Source organism: Malus sylvestris, chromosome 16 (assembly GCF_916048215.2).
Source record: "Malus sylvestris chromosome 16, drMalSylv7.2, whole genome shotgun sequence".
NCBI classification, from domain to species: Eukaryota; Viridiplantae; Streptophyta; class Magnoliopsida; order Rosales; family Rosaceae; genus Malus; species Malus sylvestris.
Window position 1 is genome coordinate 811,692 of NC_062275.1, and position 16,349 is coordinate 828,040.

The window sequence follows — 16,349 nt, forward strand, 5'->3', positions numbered from 1 at the left end:
TAGTAGAGAAGAAGATATTGAAATTTTTATAACACTTTTGGTAAAAATGTTTTTAGAATCTTTATCAAATAAAATATTTGTTGGGACCAATCTTTATTAAAAATATAAGTGAACACTTAAAGTACTTTTGGAACAAAAAACTTTTTCTCCAAAATCATTTTTATGTCATTTTAAAAGAGCTCTTACAAATGAAAGCTTTATCAAAAATCGCCTAGTGGTTTGTTTTACAACGAAAAACGTTTTTAAGTTTTCTATCAAATATACTCGTAAAGCACTTTCGTGAATGGACCGTTAGGAGGTATTCTATTACACATTGATGGCAAATTAATTCTCTTTCCTATACAATCTCAGTATCTTATGAGGTGATATCGTACTTTTATTTATTCAATTGTATTTAATTTTCTTCCAACTAATAATTTTCTCAAATCATATATTTTGTTTGACATTATAAGACCTTTGTCTAATTTTCATAAAATATAAATCACGTGTTTGTACCAGACCTTCGTCAATAATAATATGGTATGAACTCGCAATACACATAAGCCAAATGTTAGACTTTTAACTTAAAAACTGAAAAAGAAATTCTCACTAAATCGTATTACTGAGTAGCAATGCCCTCTAAAAATTTCCGCTATGGTCAAACCCATATTAGTATCATGTTTGGGGGAAGGAGGAGTTTGGGTCCATGCCTTCCTAAACACTGGGTTTGACATTCTGGGCCCAAATTGTATATATTGTATTTGGGTCACCAGAAGTAAATTTGAGCCCGTATAAAAACAACGACATGTATGGTTTCATCCCATGACACGTGTCAAATATCTATTGGTCAATTAGTATAACCGGTTTGCCGCGTCCCAATATGTGAAACTGTAGGAGGTGGTCCGAACGCCTGGATGACCGGGTCGCCGGTTTCTGTTCTCCACTTCAAACCGTGAGCTCGAAACCTCTTGCTTTCTATGGAGTGTATGATGAGCTCATGCCCTACGTACTTAAACACCCTTTATTATGCATTATAGTTCATAAAATAAAGAGAACTTTAACGAAAAACTGTCGGTACTATTCATTTTAATGAAAAACCATATTTTTACACTAAAAAGTCAATCCTGATATTATTCACTTTACCCTTTATTTTGTCCTTATCATTAAAACTCAAAGTTTTTAAGTCATTTTCATTAATTTTTCTTAAAATAAAAGCTCAAGAAATTTATTTAGTGAAGAATTTCTCCAACGAAACCATATTCTTAATCCATTGAGTCCAACCAAAAGATCAATTTCATTTTTTGAAACTTCTTTTTTTTTTTAAGAAAAGTACGATCTTTCATTTATTAAAAAAAGAGCATTACAAATACATATATATATAATGGATAACTCGATCCCCAAAAGGTCATTGCAAACTAGGTCTAAAAACATTACAATAAAGCATTACTAATTGCAAAACAATGAATAGACTTCAAGCATTCGTCCGAACTCATCGGGAACTGCAATATTACACAGGTCAATAAAATTATTAAATCTCGTGTTACACGTAGACCATGTGAGAACAAAATCTCAAGTCATATATTGAGACAGGGAGTACGAAACCCATGGGTTGATTGCATGACCTAATCACCTCCATAATCACAAAACACCAAGTGAAGTAGATCTAGCAAATCAAAAGGTTTCATGCTTCACACATAGATCCAAAAAAGGTAGCACACGAAAACAAAAATTAAAATCAAGCAACTCACCTATAGAGAACAATCAAGCTAGCAAACGCTCTTAAAGAGAAATCAAAACCAAACTTGAAGATAGTTCATACAAATTATTAGACAGAAAAAAAAAAGTAAAATCATATCACCGCTTCACATGAGTCGTCTACGACGTAGACAAGAAAAGCAAATAGACAATTCAATGAAGTGGAAAAAAAATCACGGAAAGTTAATGGCAATATTAGGCCATTAGTTTAGGAAATTATATTATACTCAGATATCATATATCGTATAATTAGGGACAGACTATTGTAATCGAATTGCCCCCTCCCCAAGAAAAAAAAAAGCCATTCCTTGTTTTATTTTCACTTGCTAACCACTCCAAAGGAGACGATTGTAATTAGTCAACTAATTACCTTGGTCATTTGCTTGATTCAGTTTATGTCACCATTCGTTCAAACTTCAACGTCAAATGCATGTTCAAGGTGGACAACTTTGAGTTTCACCATTTGTTCAAACTTCAACCTCAAATGCATATTTAAGGTGGACAACTTTGAGTTCCATTGGTGAATGGTTTTCAATAAATTTGCTAGCTCCATTCAAACAATATTTTCACATTGATCATTAGTTAGATGTGCACGATAATATTGTTTCCTTATGTTAAGTCACATATTTGACTCCCTCTCATGATCCAACAACATTGTGGTCACTCATCATTCGATCTTAATCCAACGATAAGTAGTTTAAGAGAACAGGACTCTGACTATATATATGTTTATGCTCCTACCTAATGTGCTAGTATGAACTGGTAAGCACATACCTGATACATGTACGCGTAATTTTCCATGGAATTAATTAGTTCGTTTGCAAGTCTAAAAGTTGTTTTGAAATAAAAGGAATATTTCAATGGAATTAGTTCGTTTGCAAGTCTAAAAGTTGTTTTGAAATAAAAGGAATATATGTATGTGTTAATGCAAAATGCCGATGGTTCTGTTTGCGTTCATACGTACCAACTATACTCCTCGATATTGACCCGTATTAATTGGAAATTAAACTTTAACTTCAAATCTAATAATTCAAATTAATATATTAGAGATGGAAATTGTTATGGAGACCATATTTTCAGATCATATTTTATGAACTACATGATGTGCCGGTTGATAATTGGACTGTTTTTATAATAATTTACAGAAAGAATCCAATCATCAACCTTCACATTATGTGACTTACAAAATATGATCAAACTTTCTGGCATCACTTATTACAGAGATTTTTCAATGTGCCTGGAATACGGGGAGGTACTCAATATATTATTATACAAGTAGAAAGAAATTTTTATTCCAAATGTTCTTCTACTTATATAATACCATATTCCAAACACATTGAAAAATCTCTCTACCAATTAGAGATTTGATTTGGTCAGTTCCCATGGCTTTCTCTTGGAGGGCCATTCTTGTTTCCCTTTAGCTTTTGCTTTGAACAATTAAAGTTCAACGGTTTACGATGACTTCTAGTCTCGTCGCGACCATTGCACGCAGTACGCACACAGGAACTGAATTATGCTGCATCCAGAATTTTTGCCTAAAATCGTCGTCGTGGTCAATAAAGTTTTGTATTTTCAATTGTTCTCCTTCCACGTAACGATTCGCCACAAAAAATTACGTGATTAAAGTTTAAAGGTAATATTAAAGAATTAAATTTGTAAATAAAATTTACAAATTAAATGATATGTCTCTAATAGAAATGAGCACGTTTGTCAACGTTAAATCATAATCTAATCATCAATTTCTATATCATTTAGTTTACAAAATCATATCTACAAATTTAGTCTTTCTCTTATTAATTTATTACCAAAGGTTTAAATATTGTTTTTCTTCAAAAAGTTTGAATGTTCCCAAATGTGTAATGCTTTATTGAAGTGGAATGAAATCATCGTTATTGATAAAAAAAAGAGTAACTTATTATAATATTATTTCTGTTTGAGATACAATCAAATACAATAGGAAATTATTATTTTTTCTTTTTGTTTATAATTAATCAATCAACTTTTTTCTTTCAGCTATTTCTAGAAATTTTAAAGGCAGGCAGGACAATAAACAAGCCCCGACTTTCCTTGAATGGTGCTGATCATGAGAATCTGGTAAGATTTATCACAGACAGAAGAAACGAGTAAGATATCCCTATAAATACCATATATGGTCTTCAACCCTCCTCTCCAAGCAACCCCAATCTCACGTCTGCAATTCGTATATATACCCCTTTCCCATCAATCAATTTTTCTTACAATTAGCTAGCCAGTTTAATTGTGTGATATCTGCTCTGCCCTAATTACTTGTCCTTCCTCTCTCTCTGCTGGTTTGATCCACCATGGGGCTCTCGAAAACATTCTCAGAGTCCGATGTGTCGCTCCACTCCACCACTAGCTATATCCTAACGTCACCGGCTAAGTATGTATCTCGTTGTTTTGCGTGAATTAATCATGCATGATGCTGCTCCATGGCATCTAAGTTTGAATCACCTTTTCCGTAGTATTGTCAGCAATTATGCATGGTTTGCGGTAGCTATATATGTATATAATATATTGATATTAATTATGGTTTTGGTGGTGCAGGTACAAGATGCCTGAGAATTCAATGCCAGAGGACATGGCGTTCCAAATGATAGACGATGAGCTGAGGTTGGATGCGGACCCAAGGCTGAACTTGGCTTCGTTTGTGACAACATCGATGGAGGAGAAGGCTAAAAGGCTTATCATGGAGTCCCTCGACAAGAACTATGTTGACATGGATGAGTACCCTGCTACCACTGATCTTCAGGTCTCGTGTCTAGACCACCAAAAAATAACAAATAAAAAAATAAAAAAGAACAAAGATCTATTACAAAATTTTAAAATATATATCCTTTTTTATTATGTCCAAGGAGGAAGGAAAGATAAAAATTTTGACTCAGAATCAAACGCTTAAATTTGTCGAAAAGGAAAGCGTCAAGTACTTAATATATGTCCAACTACTTGTGTCAAAATCCTTTAGGTAGTGTCATTTTTTTTCTTTTTTTTTCTTTTTTTAGTCGAACCTTTAGGTAGCTTTGTGTTTTTATTTTGTTTTATCTATTTTGGTCAAGAACTTGTTGTCTATATACACACGACACCTCACGAGTTTTTTAGAATAAAAAAAAGTAATTAAAAATTTGGTCAAAGCGGAATCGATATTAATATAATTTTGTATTCCCTCTCAAGAGTGATCATGACTGATCATGATGTGTTAATTACATGTGTTCAGAATCGGTGCGTCAATATGATAGCCCATCTTTTTAATGCACCACTCAAAGACGGCGAGGCTGCGACCGGAACGGGAACAGTAGGATCATCGGAGGCCATAATGCTGGCGGGCCTTGCATTCAAGAGGAAGTGGCAGAACAAGATGAAGGCTATCGGCAAACCCTATGACAAGCCCAACATAGTCACTGGTGCCAATGTTCAGGTACATACGTAATTTATTCTCTTCATGTCACAATCTCTTCTTATTTTGGGGTTTTTCTTCTAAATTTTATAAACCCTAGTTGTTTTTTTTGTCACTCATAACCCACACCCTAAGTATTTGTAGGTTTGCTGGGAGAAATTTGCAAGGTACTTTGAAGTAGAACTGAAGGAAGTGAAAGTGAGGGAAGACTATTATGTAATGGACCCCGTCAAGGCTGTGGAGATGGTGGATGAAAACACCATCTGCGTTGCTGCCATCTTGGGATCCACTTACAATGGCGAATTCGAAGATGTCAAGCTCTTGAACGATCTTTTGATGGAAAAGAACAAGCAAACTGGATGGGACACTCCGATTCATGTTGATGCGGCGAGCGGTGGGTTCATCGCGCCCTTCTTGTACCCTGATCTTGAATGGGACTTCCGTCTTCCACTGGTGAAGAGCATCAATGCGAGCGGTCATAAGTATGGCCTTGTTTACGCCGGAATAGGGTGGATTGTTTGGAGGAGCAAACAGGACTTGCCTGAAGACCTAATCTTCCACATCAATTACCTTGGAGCTGACCAGCCCACCTTCACCCTCAATTTCTCAAAAGGGTCTAGTCAGGTTCTTGCTCAATATTATCAGCTCATTCGACTTGGTTTTGAGGTGAGACTCTAATTGATTAAAAGTGTAATTTGTTTGACGTTACAAAATAATTTCAATATTAGGATTGCGCCAATTAACACTTTGTGCTTTTAACGAGGTCAATATGAACAAGTAGTATTGACCTTGATTGGAAAGAACTTATTTTTATTGACCTTAAGTGTGCCACACTTGGTGTGTGTGTGTGTGTAAAACTTATTTTATTGACTTCAAATGCGGCACACTTGTTTTATATATATATATATATATATATATATATATATACACACACACACATATATATATATATATATACACATATATATATATATATATATTTATATATTTATATGATCTCTTTTTTGGGTTCAAATATACTAATGATCTCATGCATATAATTAATGTATATTTCTGCAAATTTGGGCAGGGATATCATGAAATTATGGAAAACTGTCACTACCTTGCGATGGTGGTGAAAGAAGGAGTGGAAAAAACCGGGCAGTTTAAGATACTGTCAAAGGACATTGGGGTTCCGGTGGTGGCCTTTTCACTAAAGGACAGAATCCGTTACGATGAGTTTAAGGTGTCGGAGGGTTTGCGTCGGCACCAATTTATTGTGCCTGCATATCACATGCCAGCGGATGCTAAGCATGTGGCCTTGCTCCGTGTTGTCATAAGGGGAGACTTCTCTCGCACTAGGGCTGAGTACCTTCTGTCCAGCATCAACGCTGTGCTGAAAGAGCTCGATGAGCTGCATCCTGTTGCTGCCATTCAAGAAAACGGTCATCATAAACTGTCTCTAAATGGAGTTGCAAATGGAAACGGTGAGTTGCCACCAGCTGCTGCTGTTGAAAATTGTCATCACAAAGTGAGCGCAAATGGAGCTGCATATGGAAACGGTGGGACAGACACAGAGAATGGCCAGATGACGGACGGTGCAAAATGCTACTAGTCGGAGTGACAAACATAACATAAACAATTTAAGTAATCCATACTAAGTTTAACTCTTTGTTGTTGGAGATCGAGTTTATTAGATCGGTGGTAGGAGTTTTTGTTTCTTTTGTTTTGGTGTTTTTGTTTCTTGGCATTTGATCAAATACTTTCAGCTAGTACTAACTGAGAGCGATGTTAATTTTGAGGGTTAAATATAACCAAGGCAGTTCTAAAATATATACCAAACTTTTGTGGGCTTTTAGATGCATACCAAGATTTTCTGTTGCATCCACACAATTACTAGAAAGTGTTTGGATTTTAACGAGGAAAATAAACTTGGAATTTGGATAAAAATTAGAATTTATAAATTGACATGTAACAATTCCCTTGTTTGAATTCATAAACATAGAAATTTAGAATTTCCGTGTGAAAAAAAAAACTTGGAATTTGGTATCTCTAATTCCCAAGTTAAATTTTATGTAAATAGATGTCATTTCCCAATTCCCATGATTGAGAGTGATAGAATTTTTAACACATGCGCAAAAGAGTTAAAAACACCTAAAATACTTGCAAGAGAAACAAGGTTATTATAGTATCATTGGCTCAAGCAAGGTCGTTCTCCACAAGGATTCTTTTAAATAGATTGACGTGAAATCAATTCCCAACTAATTAATTAAAACAAAGTCTTTATTGAAATAGAAAAAGAATGAAAATACCTTGAAAGTATAAGTCTTGAAATCTCCAAGCTTTGTTCCAAATCTTCTCTCCAAAAAAAATACATGCATTCTCTCCCAAACCCTAGGTCTGCCAAAAGGCTTATTTATACTACTCTAAATAAAATCCTCCTAATAAAAAGTCTTAGAATAAGACTAGGAAACTAAATAAATTAAAATAAAATAGGAAACATAATCATAAATTGACTTGGTAAATTCGCCTAGAAATCTGCACAACCACGTTTTGGACCCAAATCAGCTCCAAAACTAGCCAAAATAGCTGGATTTAAAGCTTGGACTATTCTAAACACTTCTCCAGAAGGCCACGACCCATCTGAGGTCATCTTGGACTCCAAAAACGCAGTTTAAGCCCAGAAACGTCACCTTTAGCAACGCGCACTACTCCTTCATTTAATCACCAGAAAATAACCGCTTGGTAGAAAAGTCCCAAACTTTGACACAAAGACGACAAGAGACACACGAACGCCTTCCAATTTGAATCACTCCAAAATTCATCCAGTTGATCATGTTTTTCTCCAGAGAAAGTCGAATGTCCTATGTTGAAAATATAAAGCAAAATATCAAAATTCTACCAAAATAATTATCAAATTATACTAAGAATAGGGTGAAATATATAATATAATATTGACTCATTAGAGAGTTTAAAAATAACAATTCCGTATTCAATTCCATTGTTTTTTTAGGTTAACCAAACAAAAAAATTCACAAATTGTAGAAAATAAAATTCTGTCATTTCAATTTTCGTCATTTTAAAATTTCTTCATCCAAACATAGAGTAAAGGTAATTGCCAATGCCATGACATATATACTTGGGGTTTCGAATATTCCAAGCACTTTTGTTTCAGCAAATTAAGTTCTCAAGCATTTATGTACTTGATTTAAACACAATTCAAAGTTAATAAACATACGGCTTCACAGAGCGAGGTCATTAGCTTGTTCCCGGTACACGGCATGACACACCAAGTATGATAATATAACCACTTGTATTATAATATTTGGTGTGAGTATGATAATATAACCACTTGTATTATAATATTTGGTGTGCCGGAGCATGTTCTTGGTACATAGAAAAATCTCTCAGCTTGTGTGTATGTACTAATAACTGATATAACAGAAATATAGTTAGAAGGGTATTATTGTAATTGGGATATATGGCTATATATAAGGGATTGATAGCTATCATTTTCTTAAGTTCAGTTGTATACAATTTCTCTAATCAATCAATACAATCTCTCTTGTTTCTTTCTATCATCTTCATCTTCCTCTTCCTCTGTACCAATTCTTCATCTTTTGCAATGTAGTTAATACGGAATCAGAGCCACCAGGCTCACACCATGGATTCTGGTGATTACACTTCTTAGTTGTTTTCATTTTTTTCCCAGTTTAGCTTTTCTTCAAATTTTCATTAGATATTTCAATAAGTTTTTCGGTGGGCATTCTCCTTGCTGTGTTCTTGGACGACGAAGCGAGCGAGGTCTTCAACTTGGGCGTTGTTCTGGGTGCCGCGAGATTCTTGGATTCCATCGAATGTGGTCATTTTGCGGTGGTGGAAGGGAACAATTAATAAAGAGAGGAATTGGTGTTTCGTCAAAATTTGTCTTTAACCTTGGTTTTGATAAGAGACAGTGATCATTCCCCTTTGATTCAACCACCAGCGTGAGGCGGCCCCGCTTCTGCTCAGCAGTCTTCTGGGACTTCGCCGCTGATTTCAACGCAGGGGAAACATTGGGGGTTTAAATTCTCAATGTATCTCGAGTTGTCGTGTTTCTTGGATCAAGACCCATGTTGGTTTTTCACAGGAGTCACCGCTCTGGCGTTCTTGCCGATCAAATCCATAGGAATGTGACCGGAAAAAGAGAGATTATTCGCCGGACATAATTGGGTTCGTTGAGTTTAGATAAGAAAATCAATGAGTGCCTGACCAGACTATCTTCGTGGGTCCTCGAGGGAAGTCGAACTACGGCGTTTAGAGACAAACCCACCGCCATTTCTCACTCGGGTTTTGCTCAATCTTGGTTTTCTCAGTGTGTGCGAGCGAGAAAGGAAAGCCATGGTTGTTGCTAGTTGGTAGATTGATTTGCCAAGGTTTCTGGTTTGCTTCTTCTGCATGCTTTGGCTCTAGATTAAAGTTCTTATCAGGTTCTTGATTTCTGGTTTTCACGATGCACATAATCTGTTTGATTAAACGTTTCAGTAAGAAAATGTTCGCTATTTTGTCAAGATCAGTGTTTGTCATGGACTTCATTTGGTTTGCTGGATTTTCGAACCATGAACTGTGCAATTTTTATGGTGTCCAATTATGTCTCTCTGCCTCGCTGAAATTCTACTGTCTCTTTATCTGGTATCTGGGAAGATTTAGGAAGCTATCAGGAGTGTCAATCTGCTTGGTTGATTTGATTTCTTAGAGTGTCATTCTCCTTGGTTAATTTTGGTATATGGGAAGATTTAGGAAGCTATCAGGATTGTCATTCTCTTTGGTTGATTTGGTTTCTTGACATTTTGGTATATGGGAAGATTTAGGAAGCTATCAGGAGTGTCATTCTCCTTGGTTGATTTGGTTTCTTGGAGTGTCATTCTCCTTGGTTGATTTGGTGCCAGTCTCTGTAAAGATTCAGGAGGGGTAATTTGCATATACAGTGAGTGTGTTATTATGGCTTCTTTGTTCAAAGTCGAAAATCTGTTGGGACTACGGTTTAGCTTCAGCAGTAGTAAAATGCAGAGAGTTACTTGTTGCATTTGTTCCAGAAAGCTTGCTATTAGGCTAATCCAAAGTTGGTGTAGTTAAAAGTGCTACAATGTTGGATCATTAACTTTATTCAAAGTGGTTTGAATTCGGTTTCGATTTTGCGATTAACTGTGGCTTCTTCAGACATGTTTGATTGGAACAACGAGGAGCTTGCAAACATAATATGGGGTGCGGCAGGTGAGAGTGATGATCATATTGTGTTGTATAACGAGGCACGTGCTGATTATTGCAACAAGAAGGAATGGAAACAAGAATCTCACACCATCAAGCCTACCGAACAAAAGACCCATGGGTCCAAAAATTGACTTGCAGGACAGAAAGTTGGAAAGCAGTTCTAATTTTGACAAGACCTGACTAGTTCAAACTTCACTTGGATACTCCAAGTTTAGTTTAAGGGGGGAGTAATAACTGATATAACAGAAATATAGTTAGAAGGGTATTATTGCAACTGGGATATATGGCTATATATAAGGGATTGTATAGCTATCATTTTCTTAAGTTCAGTTGTATACAATTTCTCTAATCAATCAATACAATCTCTCTTGTTTCTCTCTATCATCTTCCTCTTCCTCTGTACCAATTCTTCATCTTTTGCAATGTAGTAAATATGTACTAGCCATTTAAATTGTTTTAGGAGACCTTTTCTTAAGTGCCTTGGCTATAGTTGTTAAGTGCCTTGTCATTGATCAGTAATTGTTAGTCTGGACCACACATAGAAACATTATTGAGGAAGCTTTGAAAAGGATCGAAGGCCATACCACTAATCCCCCAAATCATAGAAGCTTGTCCACTCAAGGGTCACTCTCATATTTTCCCACTTCTGTATTATGGTAAAAGGCTCTCAAACCCATCTATCTCCATTCCAATAGTCCAATGTGAACAGTAATATCCTTATACGCAGTGAAATACATGTTACATTTACCAATATGGATGTACGTAGTCTAATTATAAGTAAACCACTTAGACCTCATGTTCAATTCTCCGTTGGCGACAAAGGAGGAGAAGATATATGGGGAAAGGGTCTCTCCTCCGGTGATGACTCGGCTACCTATGTTTCATACCTCATGTTGTTACGTGTTATTGTGATTTTACCTCTTTAATAACGTCTCCCAAAAGTCAGGATGTAGTGTTGTTCACTTGTAAGTGAGAAGTCTTAGGTTCGATTCTCATCAAAGGCGAATTTGAATGACATTATTGCTACATTTTGAGATTTAGTTCACTCTCCCATATGATATATAATATTATTTGTTAAAAAAAAAAAAAATAACGCCTCCCAGAAAATGTCAAACACCTTGTTTTGATAACATCACTTTACACAAGCTTGAAATCCCAAAAAAAATATAATCAGTTGTAATTAATGATTCTTTCCATTGATGATTGATGCTCAAAATTCCAAAGCTTGCCTTATGTTTTTGTTTATTTAATTATTTTCAATTTCAGTAAATCACTTTCCAATAATTAGACCAAAATTAGCGAACTGAACAGAATGGAAAATTAAGAACCCATCGCATTCTCTCATAGAGGCTATAGCTATGCCCTATATAGAGAGAATACTATATCAAAAATAATTAGGTGATAATAATTTATTTGGATCATATTCCCAAGTTCAACTGAGCTTGGACCTCCAAAATGGTGTTAGCAGAGTCCCTCAGCCTCTGTGCCTCCTCATCAGTGAGATGTATATTGGCCACGCCCAACACCCCGCCCCTCCCAAGCTGCGCAGGCAGGCTCAAGAACACGTCCCCTCCTTCCACTCCGTAGAAGCCCTTGGCGAGTACCGACACAGGGTGGATCTTCCTCTGGTCCCTCAGTATGCTCCGAGCCAGGTTGGCGGCGGAGTAGCCAATTGCCCATGAAGTATACCCTTTCAGACTTATCACTTCGTAAGCACTCTCCACAACTGCCTTGTGAATGTTTTCTAGTGTCTCTTTCTCATAGGCTATTTGCTGTTTTTCTAGGAAGTTCAACACCGGCACTCCCCCTACGCTTATGCTCGACCACAGCGCCACGGAGCTGTCACCGTGCTCCCCAACTATGTAAGCCTACACATATATACCATATTTCAACAGTAAATTAGTACAAGCACAAAACTATATAACTTATATATATATATATATAATAAAATAAAAATGCAGCTTTCTTGGCAAAATGAAAGAAAATTTGAACAGTTTTGATTATGACTAAAAAAATAAACAGTTTTGATGCTGCATATTCACAAAAAATGATCTTTAAAGTGAATAATTCTGATTATGACATTTGTAAAGTAAAATACTGATCAGAGATGTGCGAAAACTATCATAGGCTTATATCCTAACTGATTCTAGGATTATGTTTTTCGGAAGTATTAAATTTGAAAAAAAATAAATAAGTTTACGTGTCATCTCTATAAACCCTAAAATTGACTCAACATACATATTTAATAGTACAAAATAGTACATGCAATATACCATTTATTTACCTGCACATCTTGGGCGTTAACGTCAAGATGATCGGCGATGAGGAAGCGGAACCTGGAGGAATCGAGGTTGGTGCCCGACCCGATAACCCGGTTGCTGGGAAGCCCTGATAGCTTCCAGGCCACGTAAGTCAAGACATCAACAGGGTTGGACACGATCAGCAAGATGGTGTCCGGTGAGTACTTGACAAGCGGCGGTATGATATTTCGAAACAGAGATACGTTCCTCTGGAGGAGGTTCAGCCTGGACTCTCCGGGATTCTGGCGGGCGCCGGCGGTGACAATACACAGGTCGGAGCCGACGGTAACGGCGTAGTCAACGGAGGCCATGATTTTGGTGCGGGGAAGGAAGGCGGCGGCGTGCTGGAGATCGAGCATCTCTCCGCGGAGCTTGTTGGGGTTGACGTCGACAATGACGAGCTCATCGGCGACGTCTTGGGTTAAGATGGTTTGGGCGATGGCCATGCCGACGTTGCCGGCGCCGACGACGGAGATTTTGGTATGGCGCTTGGTGGGGGAAGGTGGGTCGGCGCGGGAGATGGGCTTGAAGAAGGCTTGGGTTAAGTCCAGGCCTCCCGGACCCAGTGCTGATCCTGAACTGCTCTTGTGCATGGTTGACATGTTTTTTGTGGGTCTGTAATTTAGGTTGTGTATTTTGTGGTGTTTGATGATGTTAGAGAAGGAGAGACAGAGGGGGAGTTATATAGCGTCGGAGAGAGGGAGGGGAGGTCGGTGGGATTCGTAAGATTTCCTTCCATTTCAACAGTCAACGCTGTCATCGAAGACTTGGACATGCCTTGGGAAATTGGGAGATTAATGGAGAATCTGGACCGGAGAGGGAAGAAGTTTCTCTCTTTCCTTGTCTTGCGATTTACTTCAGAACGTTCAATCCATTAATGGGTCTTCTAGAATCAGAAAACTCAATTGATATATAGCAGCCCGCATCTTCAATCTGCATAAAAGTCCAATAGAATTAATGGGCCTTTTACAAGAAATACGGCCCTTTCATCTTCAAAGCTTGCATATTGGGAGGAAATTTTAGAGTCGATTTGGAAATGCTATTCTTAAGCTATGTTCATAAGCGTTGTTGTTGATGGAAGAGTGTTGAAATTTCATTAGAAATTTTTTTTTTTTTTTTTAGAAAAAACACTCGAAAGTACTTTCAGAAGTAGTACTTTATAAAATAAAATAAAAACGCTTTCAAATGCTTTACAATCTATACACACTTGATTACATACGAGTGGAAGGATGACTATCAGGGTTTGTGGCTTAGATTATTCAAAGATATAATCACTTTTTATGTCAAATACGTTAGAAATGCTTTTGATTACATACGAGTGGATTTAGATTTTTTCTAAAAAGATCTTCACTACATGATTTGGATTGTTACTCTATTAAGTTGTGCTACCAATACATGAACATTCAACGTGTTATAGTGGCAATGAAACAAAAATATCACAAGACGGTGTGATGACTACATATATAGGAAATGTAATGCTAAGGAAACCAAATGGCAATGTAAGACATATGACGGTGTGATGACGTCATACGGCAATATAAGACATATGATGTGGTTGGTGATGATTGGATTATTACTTAAATTTTAGTTAATGTGTTTATTTCCTATTAGTGACACATTACATGACTTGCAATTTTGATATACAAAATTGGTCTAACTAGCAATACACATAGAGGAAATAACTTGTCTGTTCAACTCTGAATTCAATCAGATGTGGCCAGGTGTTGTGGGTTTTCACAGATTCCCCGGATGTTATGTTCGAATACCACCTACTCAAAGCATATCTCCCAACAATGCATGTGAAGAATCATAAAGCATGAGGCTAGAAAAAAAAATGAAAGAGATCTAAAGCACTCTACAGGTACAAAGGAAAGCAAAAATCTAACTATGTGTCACCTTGCGAAAGTATCACTCAGTGTGAACACTCTACGCAGTTCGTCCCAAATGATTACATCTTTGAAAACTAAGCCACAAACCCTGATAGTCATCCTTCCACAATCCCACAACCACCCCACTACTGCAAAACGCATCATTCTCCTCATGCTATATATATACCCGTTCATTGAGCTAGTTCATCAGGTCAGTGCAAAGAGATATATAATCAAGCAAACTTGATTAGTAATCTTGCAAATATATACGTTGAGCTTCAACATGAAAGCCTTCATTGTTTCTGTGTTTTTGTTTCTGCTGGCTACGAACGTTTTCGTTGAGGAAGTTGTTGCAGCTGGAGAATGTGGAAAGACTCCGATTAGGTCAGCAGCAACAAGCCTGAGCCCTTGCTTGAGTGCGGCCAGAGACGTGAGGGCCAAGGTTCCCCAACTTTGCTGCACCAAAGTTGGTGCCTTGATTAAGACTACCCCAAAATGCCTTTGCGCTGTTCTGTTGTCACCTTTGGCAAAGCAAGCCGGTATTAATCCCGCCACTGCCATCACCATTGCAAAGCGATGCAACATCAGGAAACGACCTGCCGGAAAGAAGTGCGGAAGTAAGTAGTTACATAAGTAATATTATTTAGACATACAAAATAAAGGGTAACTGGTGTTGTAAAATTAATTGTTTGATTTGCAGGGTACGTGGTGCCATAAGCCAAAGTCAGAAGAGTCCAGCCATAGCAATACATGTATAAAGGGGGACCAGAAACATCCAATGTCTTTCAACGTTGAATTAGGGAATAACATGCAACGATGGGTCATTTGATTTGCTGTCTGCTGTGATCGTTGACTCTTCTGGGCACACTACTATTTTACTTTACTTTAACGTACTATTTAAATGTGGTGTTCTTGTCGTAATATTTCTTAATAGATTATGGTCCCTATCCTTACCAGCTAACTCTCTTATTTCTCTGGCTACAACCGAAAAAGATAGTATATAAATAAATAAAAAAACAAAGCTGTCCTATATTTCCAAAAAAAAAACAAAAAAAACAAAACGAAACTGTCCTAAAACAAGGGAAATAGTGAATAAAAATTGCCCCCCAAAAAAGGGAAAAAAAGTATTTGTACATGAATATAGAATGTGAGACAGCAGAGATTTAATAATTTCAAATTTAAAACCAATTCAAATGAATGAAATAAGTTGGATTTTTACCTAGGCGTCTCGGATTTGAAACTTCCTTTTATTTAAATTATTGTAGTAGTTTTGAACTTTCTCTTTAATAATAATGAAATTTTGAAGGAAAAAAATGAATGAAATAACAGTGTTTTTTATGTTAGACTATTTGCACTGAATGAATTATTCACTGCCATTACCAAAACAATGCACAATGATTTCTTATCAGAAACTTTGCGGGTTTGGATATTTTTATCAAGCTGTGTCTTATGTGCATGTGCATGTGCAGTGTAGAACCCCTGAAGCTTTATATTATTACTTTGAAAACAGCTATAATTTGGGGTCCGGGTCCCATTTTTATTGAATTTCAAATTGTTTCTCACACAGATAACGGATTGAAGGATTAATGCTAAAACTTCCACTAAACTGTGTTTATAGTGCTGATTACCAGCAGTAAATCGATATGAATCCAGCTGTCGATGGGGCTAACTCTCAATTATATATGATTAAAAGCACTAATACGAAGGATCGGCCAATTCTGATCCCCACCGTTGGACTCGAAGATCAGTGTCTTTTGGCACAAAGCACCACACAATAAGTCTGTACGACATATCAAAGAAACATGC

The 16,349-nt window shown here is 36.8% G+C and overlaps 3 protein-coding genes across 3 annotated transcripts; 2 read left to right on the forward strand and 1 right to left on the reverse strand.

Annotated features, from left to right (window-relative positions):
- Nucleotides 1-3,893: 3,893 nt before the first annotated feature.
- Nucleotides 3,894-6,967, forward strand: LOC126606622 (glutamate decarboxylase 4-like). The gene is made up of 5 exons (XM_050274004.1): nucleotides 3,894-4,135; nucleotides 4,300-4,504; nucleotides 4,967-5,167; nucleotides 5,291-5,812; nucleotides 6,216-6,967. The coding sequence occupies exons 1-5, from the start codon at nucleotides 4,056-4,058 to the stop codon at nucleotides 6,738-6,740; spliced, it is 1,533 nt and encodes a 510-aa protein (XP_050129961.1). The 5' UTR covers nucleotides 3,894-4,055; the 3' UTR covers nucleotides 6,741-6,967.
- A 4,561-nt stretch (nucleotides 6,968-11,528) lies between these two features.
- Nucleotides 11,529-13,341, reverse strand: LOC126606601 (L-lactate dehydrogenase B-like). The gene is made up of 2 exons (XM_050273991.1): nucleotides 12,660-13,341; nucleotides 11,529-12,243 (listed from the first exon to the last, which is right to left on the reverse strand). Exons 1-2 carry the CDS (start codon nucleotides 13,275-13,277, stop codon nucleotides 11,794-11,796), a joined length of 1,068 nt encoding a protein of 355 aa, XP_050129948.1. The 5' UTR covers nucleotides 13,278-13,341; the 3' UTR covers nucleotides 11,529-11,793.
- Nucleotides 13,342-14,736: 1,395 nt separating this feature from the next.
- LOC126606435 (non-specific lipid transfer protein GPI-anchored 15-like) lies at nucleotides 14,737-15,504 on the forward strand. Its single transcript, XM_050273830.1, has 2 exons — nucleotides 14,737-15,160; nucleotides 15,244-15,504. The coding sequence occupies exons 1-2, from the start codon at nucleotides 14,827-14,829 to the stop codon at nucleotides 15,258-15,260; spliced, it is 351 nt and encodes a 116-aa protein (XP_050129787.1). The 5' UTR covers nucleotides 14,737-14,826; the 3' UTR covers nucleotides 15,261-15,504.
- The last annotated feature ends 845 nt before the right edge of the window (nucleotides 15,505-16,349 follow it).

What these genes read in the sequence shown, in the direction of transcription:
- LOC126606601 (XM_050273991.1), bottom strand. Translation starts at nt 13,277, where the DNA reads ATGTCAACCATGCACAAGAGCAGTTCAGGATCAGCACTGGGTCCGGGA. An exon ending in TTAACGCCCAAGATGTGCAG is followed by an intron (nt 12,244 to 12,659) that starts GTAAATAAATGG and finishes ATATATGTGTAG; the next exon opens with GCTTACATAGTTGGGGAGCA.
- LOC126606622 (XM_050274004.1), top strand. Translation starts at nt 4,056, where the DNA reads ATGGGGCTCTCGAAAACATTCTCAGAGTCCGATGTGTCGCTCCACTCC. An exon ending in CTGCTACCACTGATCTTCAG is followed by an intron (nt 4,505 to 4,966) that starts GTCTCGTGTCTA and finishes ACATGTGTTCAG; the next exon opens with AATCGGTGCGTCAATATGAT. An exon ending in TCACTGGTGCCAATGTTCAG is followed by an intron (nt 5,168 to 5,290) that starts GTACATACGTAA and finishes AAGTATTTGTAG; the next exon opens with GTTTGCTGGGAGAAATTTGC.
- LOC126606435 (XM_050273830.1), top strand. Translation starts at nt 14,827, where the DNA reads ATGAAAGCCTTCATTGTTTCTGTGTTTTTGTTTCTGCTGGCTACGAAC.